This window comes from Vicugna pacos, unplaced genomic scaffold (genome assembly GCF_048564905.1).
Source record: "Vicugna pacos unplaced genomic scaffold, VicPac4 scaffold_18, whole genome shotgun sequence".
Lineage (NCBI taxonomy): Eukaryota > Metazoa > Chordata > Mammalia > Artiodactyla > Camelidae > Vicugna > Vicugna pacos.
This window is the reverse complement of record NW_027328739.1, coordinates 6,358,305-6,375,000: the sequence shown is the minus strand read 5'-3', so window position 1 is coordinate 6,375,000 and position 16,696 is coordinate 6,358,305. Positions and strand designations below refer to the sequence as shown.

At 46.7% G+C, this 16,696-nt stretch overlaps 1 protein-coding gene across 9 annotated transcripts in view; it reads right to left on the bottom strand.

The window, feature by feature from the left end:
- Positions 1–15,070, bottom strand: part of LOC140692892 (Golgi apparatus membrane protein TVP23 homolog B-like) — a 16,647-nt gene extending 1,577 nt beyond the window's left edge. For 2 of the 9 annotated variants that reach the window (XR_012068497.1, XM_072957104.1), the window contains exons 1-6: positions 14,905–15,070; positions 10,365–10,509; positions 6,750–6,839; positions 5,456–5,587; positions 3,007–3,083; positions 1,017–1,145 (exon numbers count right to left, since the gene is read on the bottom strand). Coding sequence is in view for 7 of the 9 variants with exons in the window: in XM_072957104.1 (XP_072813205.1) it covers positions 1,061–1,145; positions 3,007–3,083; positions 5,456–5,587; positions 6,750–6,839; positions 10,365–10,509; positions 14,905–15,068 (693 nt within the window). In the remaining 2 variants the exon portion in view is untranslated. The other 7 variants (XR_012068498.1, XM_072957105.1, XM_072957110.1 and 4 more) reach the window with 6 other exon arrangements.
- Between the last annotated feature and the right edge of the window lie 1,626 nt (positions 15,071–16,696).

Genomic DNA, 16,696 nt, shown 5'->3' with positions numbered 1-16,696 from the left:
CCTGCCTGCTTCAGAGACACTGGAAATCCTAAGGGAAAACCTATTAAGCACACACTTGACAACTACCATAAGGTGGCCAGTCCCCACAAGAACACTCATCTTCCCTACTTTCTCATACAAGAGAAACCATGCAGCACAGCGGAGAAGACAATGAATTTCAATAGAGGAGAGCTGGCCTGAGCCTGAGCCTTGTACACTTGGCAGCTGTATTTGCCTGAGAAGTTCCCTCACTTCTCAGGGCTTTAATTACAAATATAATCCTTGGAGCAGCAGCACCAGTGTCACCTGGGAACCTGTGAAACACCAAATTATGGGACCCGGCTCCAGATTAACCAAATAAGAAACTCTGGAGGTGGGGCCCCGCAATCTGTGGTTTAGCCCTCCAGGTGACTCTGATGCATGTCCAAGGTTGAGAACCCATCACTGTCCCCTAGAACTTCCCCTGCCCAACCTACTACATGAACACAAACATGAGGTGTCACTTATACCAGTAACTACCTATGAGCACTACTTATCCCACTGAAAACTCTGACTTAAATCTTCATATTGAGAAACTATAGTAAAATCTGTATGTTCTCAAAAAAAAAAAACCTGAGTACTTCAAAACAACCTTTAATGATACACAATCTTACTATGTTTCTAATTTGTTCTTACTATAAACCTGGAAACTATACAATATCCATTCTTCAAACCTGTTCATTTAGAGCCACCAGAAGTAATGGAAAGCAACTGAACTTAACATAATTTTAAAAAGATAAGTTATCAAAATGAACATTTATCTCTCTGGTTTTAAAATAATTTCAGGACACTGACAATACATTTCTGGAATATCCTAAAAGCCACCAAAGAGAAATTAAAATAACTGGTATCATCATCTCATACTTAAATAAATACAACCCTTTAAAAACCTTTTTTAAGTAATTCACAAAAATTAAACTCTATATAAGAGTTAGAAATCATCACTGCATTAGTCACTGACCACAACAAAATAACCCTCACGTCCAGAAAACACTTACTTGTCTTAAAAACTGCTTTCCAAGGTACGATGTAGCCATGCTGGTTAAATTCTTTCTGCTGCCCACTTTGCATCTGATGTAGCCATACAGGTTGGCACCTTGCAGCACCACACCCATGATGACCACTGCCTGGAGAAGGGAACAACCAGCAGTTACGGCCCAACAGACTGACTGTCCCCTCCGCCACAAGGGAGACACGGCAGGCTGAGGTGGGAAAGAGAATGGGAAGGCAGCCTTGTGAAGTGGGGTTTGTGGCTGTTGAGACCCCCCTCCCTCCCAGAACAGACCCACCCAATACATGCTCAGCACCACCCAACAAGTGTCTGCTAACACGGATGCTACGTGCCAGCCCCCAGCAGCCCCAGGGGTGCAGTGGGGGGGCCATTCTCATTCTAATATTGTCCATGGATCTGTGAGTAAAGATATAAAAAAAGTAAATGAGACTCAGAAGGGGCTCAAATGTTAATTATTCCCTTAAGAAATCCAAAAGAATGGGGGAAAAAAAAAAGAACTCCAAAAGAATGGTCAAGACAGATCAAGTTCAACACAGTGAGAGCAGGCAAAAGTGAATTCTGCACTCTGCTAACGTGTGTGTGTGACGACTGGCTTCTGAGAAAGCCAACCAGTGCCTCAAGGCAGCAACCAACAGGTGCTTGCCTTCCGTGACTGGAGGGAGGGGGTGGGGACAGAGGGGAGTGGAAGGGGTGGAGGGGGAGGGAGCAGCAGGGGGAGATGCACTTGGGCAGAGCTGTTTCCTCCCCGTGGCCATGATCCTATAGGTGGCCCCACGAAGACCACTAAGGATTGAGAATAAGAAACTCAAGGCTACTATTTAAATACTATGAAAGAAAAGCTAATGAGAACAACACGAGGAGACCCCATGGTTAAGTATTCTGGAACAAGGGTTGACAAAGTCTTTCTGGAAAGGGCCAGATGGTAAACATTTTAGGCTTTGCAGGCCATGTGGTCTCTGTTGTAAATACTCCACTCTGTCCTTCTGGTCCCAAAGCGGCCACCGGCAGTGCGTAAACAAACAGACAAGGCTGGGTTCCAGTACAAATTCACAAAAACTCGGGTGTTGGGCCAGACCTGGCCTGAGGCCAGTCTGCCCAGCCCTGTTCTAGAGCAAACAGCTGCTCCGACAGGCAGGAGGACCGACAGCCGTCAAGCCCGCCTCCTCAGAGAACAGAGGCAGGGAAGCTGGAGGCACCCCCTTCCCAGCCCAGAGCGTTAAACCCACCTTTCACACGCCCGTCCCTGCTCCGCTTTAGGAAGTGGAAACAGCACAAGAGAAAGCCCGGGCCGACCCCCAGCCGGAGGCGAAGGCTCCAGGGCCTCCTGGATGGTCTGAAGCAGGAGGCGTGGCAACCAGAACAGAGTGACCGGGACACAAGACCTCCAGTCCGCGCGCGAGAAGGCAAACCTCCGCGCCGGGCCGGCCAAGGTGGCCACGTCCCTCCCCACACCTGCACCCCAGGCCACCCACCTGCCACGCATGCCGAGCCCAGGGGTCTCAGACGACAGGGAAGGCCGTCGAGGGGAGTTCACCCCCATGAAAGCAGCACACTAACGGTCTGGGCGGAGCTGCCCCTGCGAGCCCACGCGAGACGGAGAGACGAGGGAAAAGCAGCTACACAAACCCACAACCAAAGCAGAAAGGGACACAGCCCGCCAAAGGCAGGCGAAGGCTGCTGTGGAAGAAACCCAGTCCTCCTAAGTCAGAGCACCCCGGGAAGACTTCTCCCTGCGGGAGAACTAAAGGTAAGAATTCAGAGACAGTGAAGGTGAGACAAGGCACCAGGAGCTAAAAATGGTGCTGGCAGAGCTAAGGAAGCGCAGAAAAGCCCCTGCTGACCCCCAGCCTAAAGCAGCACCCCGCCCCACTGCCCACTCCACTCTGTCACCATGTCACCTTCCTCCCAGCCGCTCCCTCCCTGTCTGCCTGCCCACACCCTGCTCCACCAGGACTCAGGGCTCTCAGAGCTGTTACCTTGTTTCTCGAGCCCCTAGTCCTGTCCACAGCAGCCAGGACAGCTCTGGCAAGGGGCAGACTCCTAAAAAGATTTGCTGAGGGAATAAACAGAACAGAAAGAGATGAGAGATAAAAGCAATTAAGATAGTGGGTGAGAACAGATAAAAAGGACCCAACACAGAGGTAACTGGTACCTCAGAATTAAAGACAACAAAAAAAACAGAATGCAAATAAATGTAAAGACTTAACAGAAGATAATTTTCCCAATTCAGAGCAGAATCTGTGCCTGTCATTAGTGGGCACAGTGTCCGGAAAAAGCACTATGGAAAGACAAACATGAGGACAACCTGGTTACATATGCTATTTTATAATTTCTAGAATGACATCAGAAATTCTTTGTCCAAGGAGAAAAATGCCTCACTCAGTTACATGGGGGTTCATAAGCCTGGCCTCAGATTTCTCTGCAATATTCAATATAAGAAAATGATGAAGCAACGTCTTCTGAATGCTGAGAGGAAGCAGCTGTGGCCCAAGAATATTAACTGAGCCAAGAATAGTTCTTTATTCAAGAATAAAGAATTTTTTTAAGAATGAAGAAAGAATAAAAAACTTACCCAAATATAAAAAACTTATTCAGAAAGAAAGGAAAAAGTGAATTCAAGAATAAAGTCAACGGCTCAGATTCTTGAACATGACAGAACCAAAAGAAATAACACCCACAGATTTTTTGGGAAAAAAAAATCCCCACTGATGAAATCCAGCCAACCAAGAGGTAAAAGGAGAAGCTGCAACAAGACCACTGAGCCAGTATGGTTAAAAACAGACCAAAGACTGAACAACCAGCAACAAATACCACTTCAAAAGGAAACGTTTCCCCTCCTAAACAGAGTCTCTGAGTCAATAAACAGGATTAAACGTATTACTTAAAATAACTAAAATAAGACCACCACCACCAAGAACCCAGGGCTGGAAGCAGGGAGGACAAGGCGGGGGAGGCACAGGGGTGGGAACTCTACATCCTTTGCAGCAGATCAACAGACACTAAACACGTGTCCCACTCGTGACCGAGGGCACGTGAGAAAGGTAACTGCTAGAAAAACTAAAAATAGACAATAAAGCTTCCAATCTCAAAAGGGAAACTACATACATAGGCACGCTCACAAACGAAGAGAGAAGCTATACAGCAAAACAGACAATATTACAAATAAGGAAAAAACACAATTAAGGCCAAAATATACCTGGTATCTATAAGCATTAAGTCAGATAAACTCAGCTGTTAAAAGAACAAGACACATAGTCGGGTCAAGTGACACATTATACTTTCCAAAGATGGCAACAGCTGTATCTCCTGCTCCACACGCTCTTCTGGAACCTTCCTACCCACTCAGGCTGGGGAGCATATTTTCCATTCCCTTGAATGTGCGAAACAGAAAAGTGATGTGACTTCTGAGGCTAGATGTCTGTTACAGGCTGACTCTGTCCTCCCCTAATTTATTTATTTATACGTGTATCTCTCTATATATCCCCCAGTACCCCAGAATGTGACTGTATTTGGAGTCAGGGTCTTTAAAGAGGTAATTAAGGTAAAATGAGATGGCTGGGGTGGACCCTAATCCAGTGTGACCGGTGTCCTTACAGGCAGAGGAGGTCAGGACAGACAGGTAGCAGGAGGACCGTGAGAAGCCATCTACAAGCCGCAGAGAGAGGCCTCCAGAGTTGGGGGGAAATTAGCTTCTGCTGCTGAAGCCACCAGCCTGTGACACTCAGCTGTGGCAGTCCTAGAAAACTAGCCCAAGTGTAAAAGGTAATTCAGCTTCTGAGCTGAAACACTCCCAGCGGGAGCCGGGGCCTTCCAAGTAAGCAGTCTCACTGCCGTGAGGCCACCGGGCCATGAGAAGGTCCCAGCAAGCCATGTGGGAAGACCACGTGGGAGGCCATGGGACCTCAAAGACTAGATGCCTCACCAGCCCCGTCATGCCATCGCTGTCTGACCACAACTACGAGAGATCCCAAGTCAGAACCTTCCAGACAAGCCCTTTGCAGGCTCCTGAACCAGAGAGGTTGTGAGCGCTCATAAAACAGCTGCTGTAATGGACAACTGAACAGGTTACCAACCGCTATCCTCAGAAAAGACCACTGTTAGTTCCAAGCTAAGCCAAACGTCTGGAGGACACGCAACATCCCCATCCGACAAGATCAGGTGATGAATGTAGGAATCACTGAACAAGACAGGCTAAATCAAAACTCCGCTAGGCACCAGGAGAGCTGGTGAAATGGAGTCTTGCACAGAACGCTGCTCCGGGCACTTGGAGAAAAGCAGAGATGGGAAACCGAACTTGGGAGATACACAATGAAGCTGCCTATTCAAGATGGGTCCCTGATGTCAACACAGATGGGCAGGTGCTGACTACCAACCACGCCATCAGCCACCTGTGAGAATTACTGACCACTCCACACTGACACTCACCAGCCACTTCACTCTGAAGGAGAAGAGGGCACTGAAGGCAAATACCACCCACAGCACTGGACAGGCAATGAGTCCCAACCAGAAGATTCTTGACTCAGCCTCTGAAACAGTTTTACTCTCTTGAGAGGAGGCCTACAAAAGAACATGAATTTAATAACCAATGTCTTGTGATATTCATCAGCAAAGAGTTTAACATTTTTAATGAAAAACACCTTACCCTCAGATTCAAAGTAACAGACAACCCAAGTCCTAAGTCAGAACCCCTGCCCCCAACCCACCTCAAACAAAACAGCAGACCTACCACGACTGTAACCTTTGGAACTGGTCTTAATATACTTCGCTCTAACTCAAGAACGTTCCATTTTCAGGGCAAAATGGACAGTTTCTCATCACCCAAGACAATCAGGGTCAGCTCGGACAGGCTTCTAGTCATTCCTCCTTGCACTTCTACTGTTCATTCACAAGGAAGCTCGGAAGGATACCTTCTTTGGTAAGGATCCAGGAAATCAAGGCTACAGTCATCCTGGAGACTAAAAGGTCAAGTCAGGGTCCAGAAGAGGAAATGGAATCGAGGGATTCTGGACACGACCACAATGTTTCAGCAATACCCAGGAATTTAAAAGGGCCGTGAATCGTTTCCAAGGTAGATTTTATCAGGACTACTGACTCACTGAGCACAACACTGCTTTCAGAGAAGTCCTTGTCAAGGCCCTTCCAAGCAGAAGGCAAGCAATTTAGCTGGTGCCGTCTCCAAGAATTCTGTCCTCTGCCTCCCAACTGATCTCCACTGCTGATAAACAGGCTAGCCCAAAACAGACTGCAGTCCCCTGGGACTTCTGAGGGAACCGCCTGAAGAACAGACTGCTCTGCTCAGCTCAGATCTTCTCTCCAGTTGCAAACCTTCTCCTTCTCCTGCCCACAAATGGAGGAGGACCACGGGGGCAAGGGCAGACGAGCTCCCGAAAGCAGTTACACCAGGGAAGGCAACACCAGGCTGAGGCGGCTCATGGAAAGAGCGCCTTTCTCAGCAGCCCCTGGGGGCAGCTTAGCACAAACTGTGAGCCAAAAGCCTCTCAGAGGGTTCTTTCCTGCACATGGCTTGTTTCCAGTCTGAACGAGACAGAAAGTTTCAGAAGGCCCTCTGGTTTAGTGCTGCCCTGCCCAGTGACTTGGCACAGCTCTTCGTGTGTAGATTACATCTGAAGTATTTCAGTAACTCACCCTTAAATATTCGAATGAAATCTATACATAATTTATTAAATGACACTCAAAGAGAAAAACAGAGGCAGTTTACCTTCCTGGACTCAAACACCCAATGGCTTTTTCCATCTTCATCAATGTGATTCCACCAGCGCAGGCCAACCATTAGTCTACCTGTGACATTCTGGTAAAGATTAACATATACACACACATTTTAAAAACGTTATTTAAAGAGCTACCATAATATCCTATCTTAGTGTAACATTTCACAAATAAAGAAATCATCAGCTTTACCTCCATAATACTCAGTTAACAACCACTACACAACAGGCCTGGACAAAAGATTAAATCAAATGCAATGGCAGACCCGGCAGGGGTGGAGGTGATGGGTAAGCAGATCCATGAACATCGCCCTCTGTTCCCTCATGAACTCATCCTTTCTCCAGTTCCCTAATGTGTTCCCAAACCCCTTGTTCTTCTGGGACCTACTTTTTCCTCTATGTCCTCACCATAGCGACATATATTTTATAACTATGTATCTCTAAAAACAGTTGATACAAACTCAGTGTTTGTGTCCCCCAAATTCACATGTCAAAACTCTGCCCCCACCCCCTCACCAGGTGATGGTGTCAGGAGGTGGCCCTCTGGGAGGTGACCGGGACTAGATGAGCTCATGAGGGTGGAGCCTCTGCTGATGGGACTAGTGCCCTCACTAGACTTTCCGCCTCTCTGCTCTCAGCGGGGTGAGGAAGGAAGGGGAGATCAGCAGTCTGGACCCAGAGGAGGTCCCTCACCAGAAGCCGAGCACGCGGGCACTCTGATCCTGGATTTCCAGCCTCCAGCACTCGGAAAATAAACTCCTACTGTGTGTGGGCCACCCAGTCTATGGTATGTGGTTACAGGCACTGGCCTTCATTCAGCAATGGAAATGCACCAAGCTCTCTCTCACTGACGAAACAAATTACTTCGAGAGCTTTCCTAATGTAATGAAAGGAATACAGGAGAAGAAGAGGAGGAAACTTAAAGACCAAACCTGACTTTGTGGAAACGTTAACATTTGAAGGCTAAGTAAAAGAGAAGAGCAGGCCAAGACTGAGAGCAGTCAGGGCCTATCTCAGAGGCATTTTCAAATGACAGCTCTTTATTTTCAAACTCCTCCGTTCTCCCATTTTCCAATTATTTACTTTCTGCTTTTACTATTGCTTATTTTCCTAATTTCTCTCAAGCTTACTACTTTTGTTTTTAAAATTTCTGTACCTCTAATAAAAGCCTTTGGCCTATTGCTTTTCCTCTGAATTCAGCTTTAGACACACTTCAAAAGTTTGAAAGTAGATGATCATTATCATTAAGCTGTAAATAATCTATATTCAGTTTTTGTTTCCTCTTTGAGACAAGATATTTAGCAGGCAGTTGTGACAACCACTTTTCATTGGTTTCCAGTTCTGCTGCACTGGGTTAGAACACGCAGCTGCTTCAGACAGTTTATTTGCAGTTTCTTCACAGTGGTATTTAATCAGCTTTTATAAGTGCCCCACAGGAGCTGAACAAGAAAGTATCACAACTCTACACACAAGGTTTCAAAAACTGCCATGAAAGTGACTTGGCTATTTCACTCAGATTCTTCAGAACTTAACCATTTTTTGTCGCTTCGATGTGCTGAGGACAGTCGTCTCTTAAGACTTCCACCACAACAGTGTTCCTCCATCTTCTCCAAGTGTTTGGCTTTTTAAATGTCACAGTTTTAGTTAGATCTTTTTGGCTGGACCTTTGACTTCTGACTCAATGTTAGAACTCTTATCTTTAAAAGAGAGTTTAATCAAATTACATTTATTGTTATAGCTAATGGGCCACTGCTCCCCTCACCCTGCACATGGCCTATGACATTTCAGCTTCCTTGACGCTTGCTGTTTTCCCGTCTCTTGCTGCATGAGCTACGTTTCAGTTGCTCCTACCTTCTCCAGTGTTGTGGAAGACACACAGCCTTGTTTTAAATTTTACTAATAGTTACCAATAAAATTTTTAAAACTTTACTTAACCTTTTTTACTCTATTTGCCAGAGTAGAGAACAAAACAAAAGCCCCATATAGGTCATAACATTAAAGTTCTTTTTTTTTAAATAATTTTGTATCTTTTAATTTCTCTTTTATTTTTAAAACAATTATCTCTCCTCTTTTGACAACTGCACTGAAATTTACTTATGACACATCTGTGTTTTAACTAGATTCAGAAGCCCACATACCCCTTCCCAAGTCCATTTAATACCGTCCCCACTCTTGACCTCTTAATTTCATCTCAACTGTTTGCACTTCTACAAGTAATTGTGCCACAGATAAAAGGGTGACTTTTTTAAGCTCTTCTTGTTTATATTTCTTTACGGGTTATCAGAAAATATGCTTTCTGGCCACATTTTTTAAAACCCTAAACCTACAAGGATTTAATTACAACAGTTTAGAAATTAGCAGGAAGAATCAACTGAAGGCCATGTTCTATTTGGCTAAGCACAAATTACAGGAAGGAACAACAAAAAGAAACATTTCTCAAAATTGTGACCAGGCTACAGCAAACACTTTACAGCATAAAGCAACAGAAGAAATTCAAAGGAATACAGGCCAAAGACTGTATGAAAGAAAAGCCTACAAGAAACAGGTCTTCGTAATCTTTATTCTCAGCATTTGGTGGCTCATGTAAACTAGCCCCCAAGCCAACCACTTCTGATATCTGTCAGAATCAACAGACCTAAAACCAGCTGGCTTGGTGGCCGTGAATAGACTGGTAACATTTTACCGGGTTTTTGAATCAATAATCATGTCTCTGATATTCCAAAACCAGGTGTCGTCTTTTTTTTTTTTTGCCTTTGATTCCCCCCCCCACCATTTTTTACTATGAAAATTTCCAAACACACAGAAAAGCCAAGTTTTACAAGTGAATACCCATATACCTACCACCTAGGGTCTGCACTTAGTGTTTTGCCATAATCACTGTATCACATGCCCCCCCACTCACACCCCTATCCATCCCTCCCTTCCTCCCTCTACCCACCACTGCCTTCGAGTCTGAAACCACTTCTTACATGCCTTTCCAGCCCTACAGCAGGGGTTCTCAACCACAGCACTACCAGCACTGTGGGCCAGATAACGGATGCAGGTGGCTGTCGCGTCTGCGCACCTGAAGGCGTTCGGCGGCATCCCTGGCCTGAGCCCCTCTGAGGCCTGCAGTGTGCTCCCCACCCCAGCCGTGACCAACATCTTCAGGCATTGACAAGCACCGCCTGGGGGGCAACATGGCCCTGGGTGAGGAACACCGCCCTAGAGCTCACACAGGAGCCTCTGCAGTGGTGGACACTTGAGGATCTGTGGACAAACTCTCCTGAGGTCCCATCCAGAAACCAGACCCGGCACAGCTGACGGTGACCCTGAAGCAAAACCAGTGATGTGGACTAGAAGCAGTACGCAGGGTCTGCAGCTGCCAGTCACATTTTATTTATACGTTTAACTTCAGAGCTGATGTTGGCTAACGTAAAGCACACAAGTCAGTAGTGCAATAACCTCTATATGATCTGATCTAACCAGCATTTTGACACAGATGAGGCCTTAAGTAACAAAAAGATAAATTTAACATCAATACAAAATGCTCAGTGTCCTTTTTGTATTGTTTATGTCATTCAATCTCATCATATTAAATAGGATTTTAAAAATAAAAACAAACCTACCTTGACTGCCAAAAAGTCACATGACAACAACAAGATAATTGTCACCATACAGGCAATAAAGCTGCTGCTGAACAATTCACAGAGAAGATAGACTATAATTGCACTGACTCGAAAGAATAAATGGAAAAATGATGCCACTGGGTGTCTGAAAACCAAAACATAACAAAAGAAATGCAATTACATTTTACGACAGGTACTGCAGATGTATATGACAATGTTTCAGCTGTAACAGAACCATGCAGTCTTGTCAAAATAAAAGATGACTTGAGGAAGAAGCAAACCGCCTGTCTCTTTTCTCATTAAGTCCCATTATTTGACTAGACCCTGTGTTTCTGTTGTCACAGAAAACACACTATGTAAACACGACTTTAATACCTCATTGATTATAAATCTTCCCAAAATGCATAACAAGAATCTTTACCAAGCTTGGAGAAATAAGGAAATTATACTCTTAGGATAGACTTATTTTTACCTGTCTAAAAATCATGCCCGAAGAATTTCCAGGCCCTCAGAAATCACTTCAGGCACTAAGACAAAATAACCATCAGGTTGTTTTATTAACAACTTCATAGAGATGTAATCCACGTGCCATACAACTCAACTATTTAAATCACTGTACCAGTGATTTTGGTACAGTCGCAGAATTATGCAACCATCACACCATCAGTTTTAGAACTTTTTCATGACCCTAAAAAGAAACCCTAAACCCATGAGCAGTCACTCCCCATGTACCCCAATCCCACCAACCTCCAGCCCTGGGCACCCACCAATGTACTTTTTGTCTCTGTAGATTTATCTATCCTGGACATTTCACATAAGTGACATCACATAATACATGGTCTTTTGTGACTGGCATCTCTCACCTAGCATAATGCTTCCAAGGTTCTGGCAGAATTTGATTTCATTAAGTGAATTTCTTTAGAGAGAACAAAGTTTGGAAGAGAAGTATGTTTGGCATGATGTTTTCATATTAGTTGATACAAAAGATGCAATTCTGAAATATGTACAATAAATCAGAAGGTAATGTATCTACAGAAACTCGTAAAGAAATGGTGCGTTCTTGGTAAACAACAGCCAGAATCAAAAACACTGGTGTTCAAATAACTGTATTTGCAAACTTGAAAACTCAGTACTGAGTAAAATTCTCTATACCAGTTATTCCCAGAGAGAAAGTGAAATGTCATCTTTAAGATCAAACTGTAATACACAACATTCGCCAGCACGTCACAACCACTCTGCCTGGAAGGGAACCCGCTGCTGGCACCAGTCAACAGGCAGAACAGCCCGAGACAACACAACTCTTGTAACTTAGCCTCATATCTGATTTTGGATTTTTTCGGTCTGTTAGTTGTCTCCTCTTCCGCATCAAACAATGCAACATCTTCAGTGTCATCGTTACTGTCCTAACAGGGAAGTAAAAAATTTTGCCATGAAGCAAAATTAAGTTCAGTCCTTGCAGGCCTACTACACACAAGGCGGCACGCTAGTCAAAATGGAAGACAACAGTTAAGACATGGCCATGGCCATGGCCACCTGGAAGGCTGGAAAGGGCCCAAGGCAGTTCCCCTATCCCGACCCCAACCACCTGGCCAAACCCTCCACAGCAGTCCAGGCACCTGCCGCCTCCATCCCTCACAAGATGTTGCCAGTTCGTGTAGGAACCATCATCAGCGGCTGATGCTCTACAAACTCACCCCACCACTCTCAGTAGCGCTCTCCCAGGGCAGAGAAAGCTGAGGCTGTCGGGATAAATTCAAAGGCTCTGGGTTCTTTCACAAAATCATCTAACTGCATCCTTTTTCCGACCCCTGCTCACAAATCTGTGTCCTTTTATCCAAGGCTAAGCCAGCTACTGGTGCTTGGAATCCCCTCTTTACCCACCTCCTCAGAGGCTTGTTCTGTCACTTTTCCCTCTATTTCCGCTTTTCTGGATATTCAAGTCTTTCCCAAAGAGCAGGTGCATTCAACTCACTTATTTAAAGTGTATAATTCAATGATTTTTGGTATAGTCACAGAATTGTGCAACCATCACACCATCAGTTTGAGAACTTTTTCATGACCCTGACTCAGCTCCCCATATAATGCTCTCGTGCAGCCAAGGCTGGGATGCACCACATGATGCCACAGAAGAACATGCTGAGGCCTTGCCATCCAGTAACCAGGGTGACATTTTCCCATTAGATCATTATCATTCTCCCACTTAAAACCCACAGCACTTTGACTGAAAACAGACTTCATATGGTGACAAATCACCATCTGGCCCCTGCCCAGCTCTAACTCCTTGTCTCAGGCCACTCCCTCTCTGTTAACTGTGGTAGGCTGAATAGGGCCTCCTCACCCCTGCCAAAGAAGCCCAGGTTCTAATCCCCAGAACCTGTGAATATGAACATTTACTTGGCAAGAAGAATTTTGTAGAAGTGACTAAATTAAGGATATTGGGCTGGGGAAATCTCCTGGATTATCCAGGTGGCACCAATAAGGCAATCACCGTGGTCCGGAACACAGGAGAGTCGGGTTAGAGACGATGACACAAGGAAAGCTGAGGTCAGAGAGAAACTGAAGATGTTATGCTGCCAGGTTTGAAGAGGAGAGAGTGTCTGTGAGCCAAGGAAGATAGGCAGCCTCTGGGAGCTGGATAAACTCAAGGACAGATTCTCCCTGAGAGCTTCCAGCTCAGCCTACACCATGATTTTAGTCCCTTAAGACTCATTTTGGGCTTCTGACCACCAGAACTTTTAGATAATAAATTTGTATTAAGCCACTAGGTTTACGGTAATTTGCTACAATAGGAAACCTATACAACAGCTAAGCCCCTAGGCTGGCCTTCTCTTCAGTGCCTTAAACACGCCCCACTTGTGCCCTATCAGGTCCTTCTGCACTCTGTCTGCAACACTCTTTTCTCTTACCCTGCTCTTTGGAAGACCGGCTTCGTCTCATTTATTGAATAAATACTGAGTGCCCGCGATGTGCACTAGTTTAAGTGGTACAGCCAAAAACAAGAAAAAAAGACAACTAGCTCTGCACTCCTGGAGTTGCATCCAATAGATGGAAAGGTGGTGAGCACAACTGTGGGGCGAAATCAGGAGTCTGGCTGTGGATGTGTAAGTTCCAGGTACTGCTATTAAGAACATCAGAAAAACTGAGTGAGGGGAGGGGGGACCACCAGGGTGTCCTGAGCATAGGACTGACACATTCTGACTCATGTTAGAAGGAAAATTCTGGCTACTGCATTAAGACTCTGAGAGCAAAGAGGGGAAAGAGGGAAAGACAAAGGCACACAGCTGGGAGGCTGGCCAGGGGGTGAATCTAATGATGGAGCCAAGAAGTAATGGTCTGGTCGAGGGTGGATGGCAGGGCAGGTGGTGAAAAGCAGCCCGATTCCGAACACATGCTGAGGCAGAACCAACAGGATCTGCTGACGGGTGGACGGAGGGCTCAGAGGAAAGGAGTCGAGGAAGATCCCAAAGTTTCTGTCCCGAGCAGGTAAAAGGGAAACCAGTGCACAAGCAGAGGGCCCAGCCTAAGGCTGGAGCACAGACAGGGCAACCTGTAAGGCAAAGGCAGCGCCTGCGGGAGGTTGTGGGCAAAGCTGTACAGGCAGGTGGTGTGAAAGTTCTCCGACAGCTTCCGTTTTCTCTGGGAAACAAGCCACAAGGCTCTGAGCTGAGAGAAGATAAGAAATGCTGACGGTCTGAGGGAGAAGACTTGGAGAGTAGCCTAGGGGACTACGGAAACGCCATAATGACTGCCGGGAGGCCCCCCGGGCTCCCTTGAGGTGCGTGGTCACAAACTTAAGAAGGAACGGTCAGTATGGCTGTGTTTTTCTCCAGCCTCCTGCAGGTTCAGACCATCACTGTATTTTCTCCACTCACGTCACCTCCTCAGAGTGGTCCTTCCTGACCGCAAATCGCTAGGCTGTTCCATTCTCAGATACTTGCTATCACATCACCGTCTATGCTGTTGTTATCTGAAATATCTTTATCTCTGTAACTTATTTCATCTCCCCACTCAATCCCTGGACAAGCATTAACACTCCAAACCCGGGCAGGAAACTGCATTGTTTACACAGCCCTTCCGCAGGGCCTGGGCCAGCGGCTGGGCCACAGAAATCCCTCAGAAAAAACAGCTATGATAACCCAAGTTAAAGTGCACGATAAACAGTGCTTTTTTAAATAGGAAGAGATTCTTCTTCTCACTAGTCTGGGGTCGTAGACGTGAGGGCTGTAATTAACTCTGAGGAACAGATGTGAGCATGGGAAGGGACCGACCCTTAACCACCTGCTTTGACGGCATAAACCTGGACGCCAGGCCCGGCGGGTCCCGTAACCCACGTCCAGGGCGGCGACTGCCTGCCCCTCGCCGGCTCACGAGCGGTGGGGACACACAGAGCGACCCCGCGGACCTCACACCCGCGCTGGCCCTCCTCAGCGCAGCCTAGGCCGCACTCCCCGGACACCAGCGCCGGCCGTCCCGCCCGCCGCTCACCCCGCTCCTCCTCGGGCCCAGCCGCCGCCCTCTCCCGGCGCCCACAGCTCCTCACCTGCTGCAACATGGCGGCCTCGCGACAGCGCCACTTCCGGGAGCCACGTCAGCGCCACAGGCGCAGCCGCCGGGCGGGGATCCCAACAGACGCGGACAGCTCTCCACAGGCCAGAAGGAGCCGGAATACCAGCTTCCGCCAGCCCCACTTCCGCTTCCGGGCATGAGGGGGCGGGGAGCGTGTGTGGGCGGGGCTATTGAGGGCGGGGCTAGAGCGTGGGCGGGGCGACTTGGGCCGGGGCCGGGGCCGGGGCCGGGGCCGGGGGGCCGGTCCAAGCAGGAGAGAAAAAACCAGCTGGGAAAGGAAACTGGTGCAGCTTTAGGGGCAAATCTTCTTAGTTTTTCAGGTGGAGATGTTGGTACTACCTACGAGGTGTCCTCCCCGGCGTGGACGTCCTCAGGGTGGAGATGGGGGGCAGGGTTGTGACTGTTCCATAGTTTTCATTTTGTTTGAATATTTTACGACAATGTGTACTGCCTACAGTATTTCTTTTGTACCTTAAATTTTAGAAACAATTGAAGAAAAAAAGATACTCTCCTGCGAAGGGGTAAACAGTTATTACGAAGAACAAGGCAGGAGGACTCTAAACAGGGAGGGTATTCTTATGGGAGGAATATAGACCCCAGAAGACAGTACGGAGGGAGAGGCTGAGAGAGTAGGCCCTGGAGTCTGAGCCCCTGGGTTTGTCCCGGCTCCTCCACTTACCAGTTATCTAGCTAGCTAACCTACCTCTCTGTGCGTCCTTCCCTACCTCAGTGGTAAGGTGGGGATGCTAACGGTACCCTTACAGGGTAAGTCCTGCTAAATAGAGGATGTTATTCTTATTACTGTTTTAAGTTTAGGCACTAATGATGTGATCTTGCCCTGTGAAGGACCTGAAATTCAGAGACTCTGTGTCATCTTTGAAACTGTGATTATAACAAGATGCTATTTGCCCCGCCTATGGGCAGACTGCCATCAGAAGACTCGTGGAATAACGTGTTTCCTGAATTGAGGAGGTTCTTTCCATTCAAATCACAGTTTTTACATGGCGATTTGCCAGTGCTGCTTTAAACCTGACATCCTAATAATGGAGAAAAAAATCTCAAAGGAGAGAAAGCCTGACAAACAGTGGTGAAACGCAGAGACCATATGTGTGTATCTACTCTGCCTATGCCGGGGTTTTGGTGGCCCACCCAGTGTGTGGGTTGTGGGGTTTTGTGGGGTTGGGTTTTTGTTGGTTTCGTCCTGCATTCTGGTTGGATTGTTTCCATCCTGTGGCCATTCTGAGCTGCTGAGTAGGAGCTGCCCTCTTTGGACGGGCTTGAGCTCTCCAGTGGGCCACAGCCCCTGTGCTGGGCTGCACTCTCTAAACTACCTGCCTGGTACCTGACACCAGCCTCTGCAGGTTTAAGTAGCAACCTCGACACACTCGATATGAATGTAGAGAGGGCGAAGGTACTTAATTCTCTTCCATAGGCGTTAGCCCTGGAGAGGAAAGATGCAATTTGAGGGCTTCTCTCAGATTCTTAATTGAACTCACTGACCTTCATCAGGCTTCCATACAAAAATACCAGGGAAATTCAGCCCATTTTTCTGAATATAATCCAGTTCATTTTCTGGAAGAAATGATAACACTAAACTGGTAATGATGAGTGGTATTTAATTTCCAAAAACCCCTTCCCCATCCCCACCAGTGAAAGCGGCCTCCCTGTGTTTCGCTGGGTGGTTTTCAGTGGGAATACAGATGCTGATCTCACCCAGCCTCCCTCTGTTTTCTTACTTTGAAAATATCAGTTCTTTGGCTTGTAGG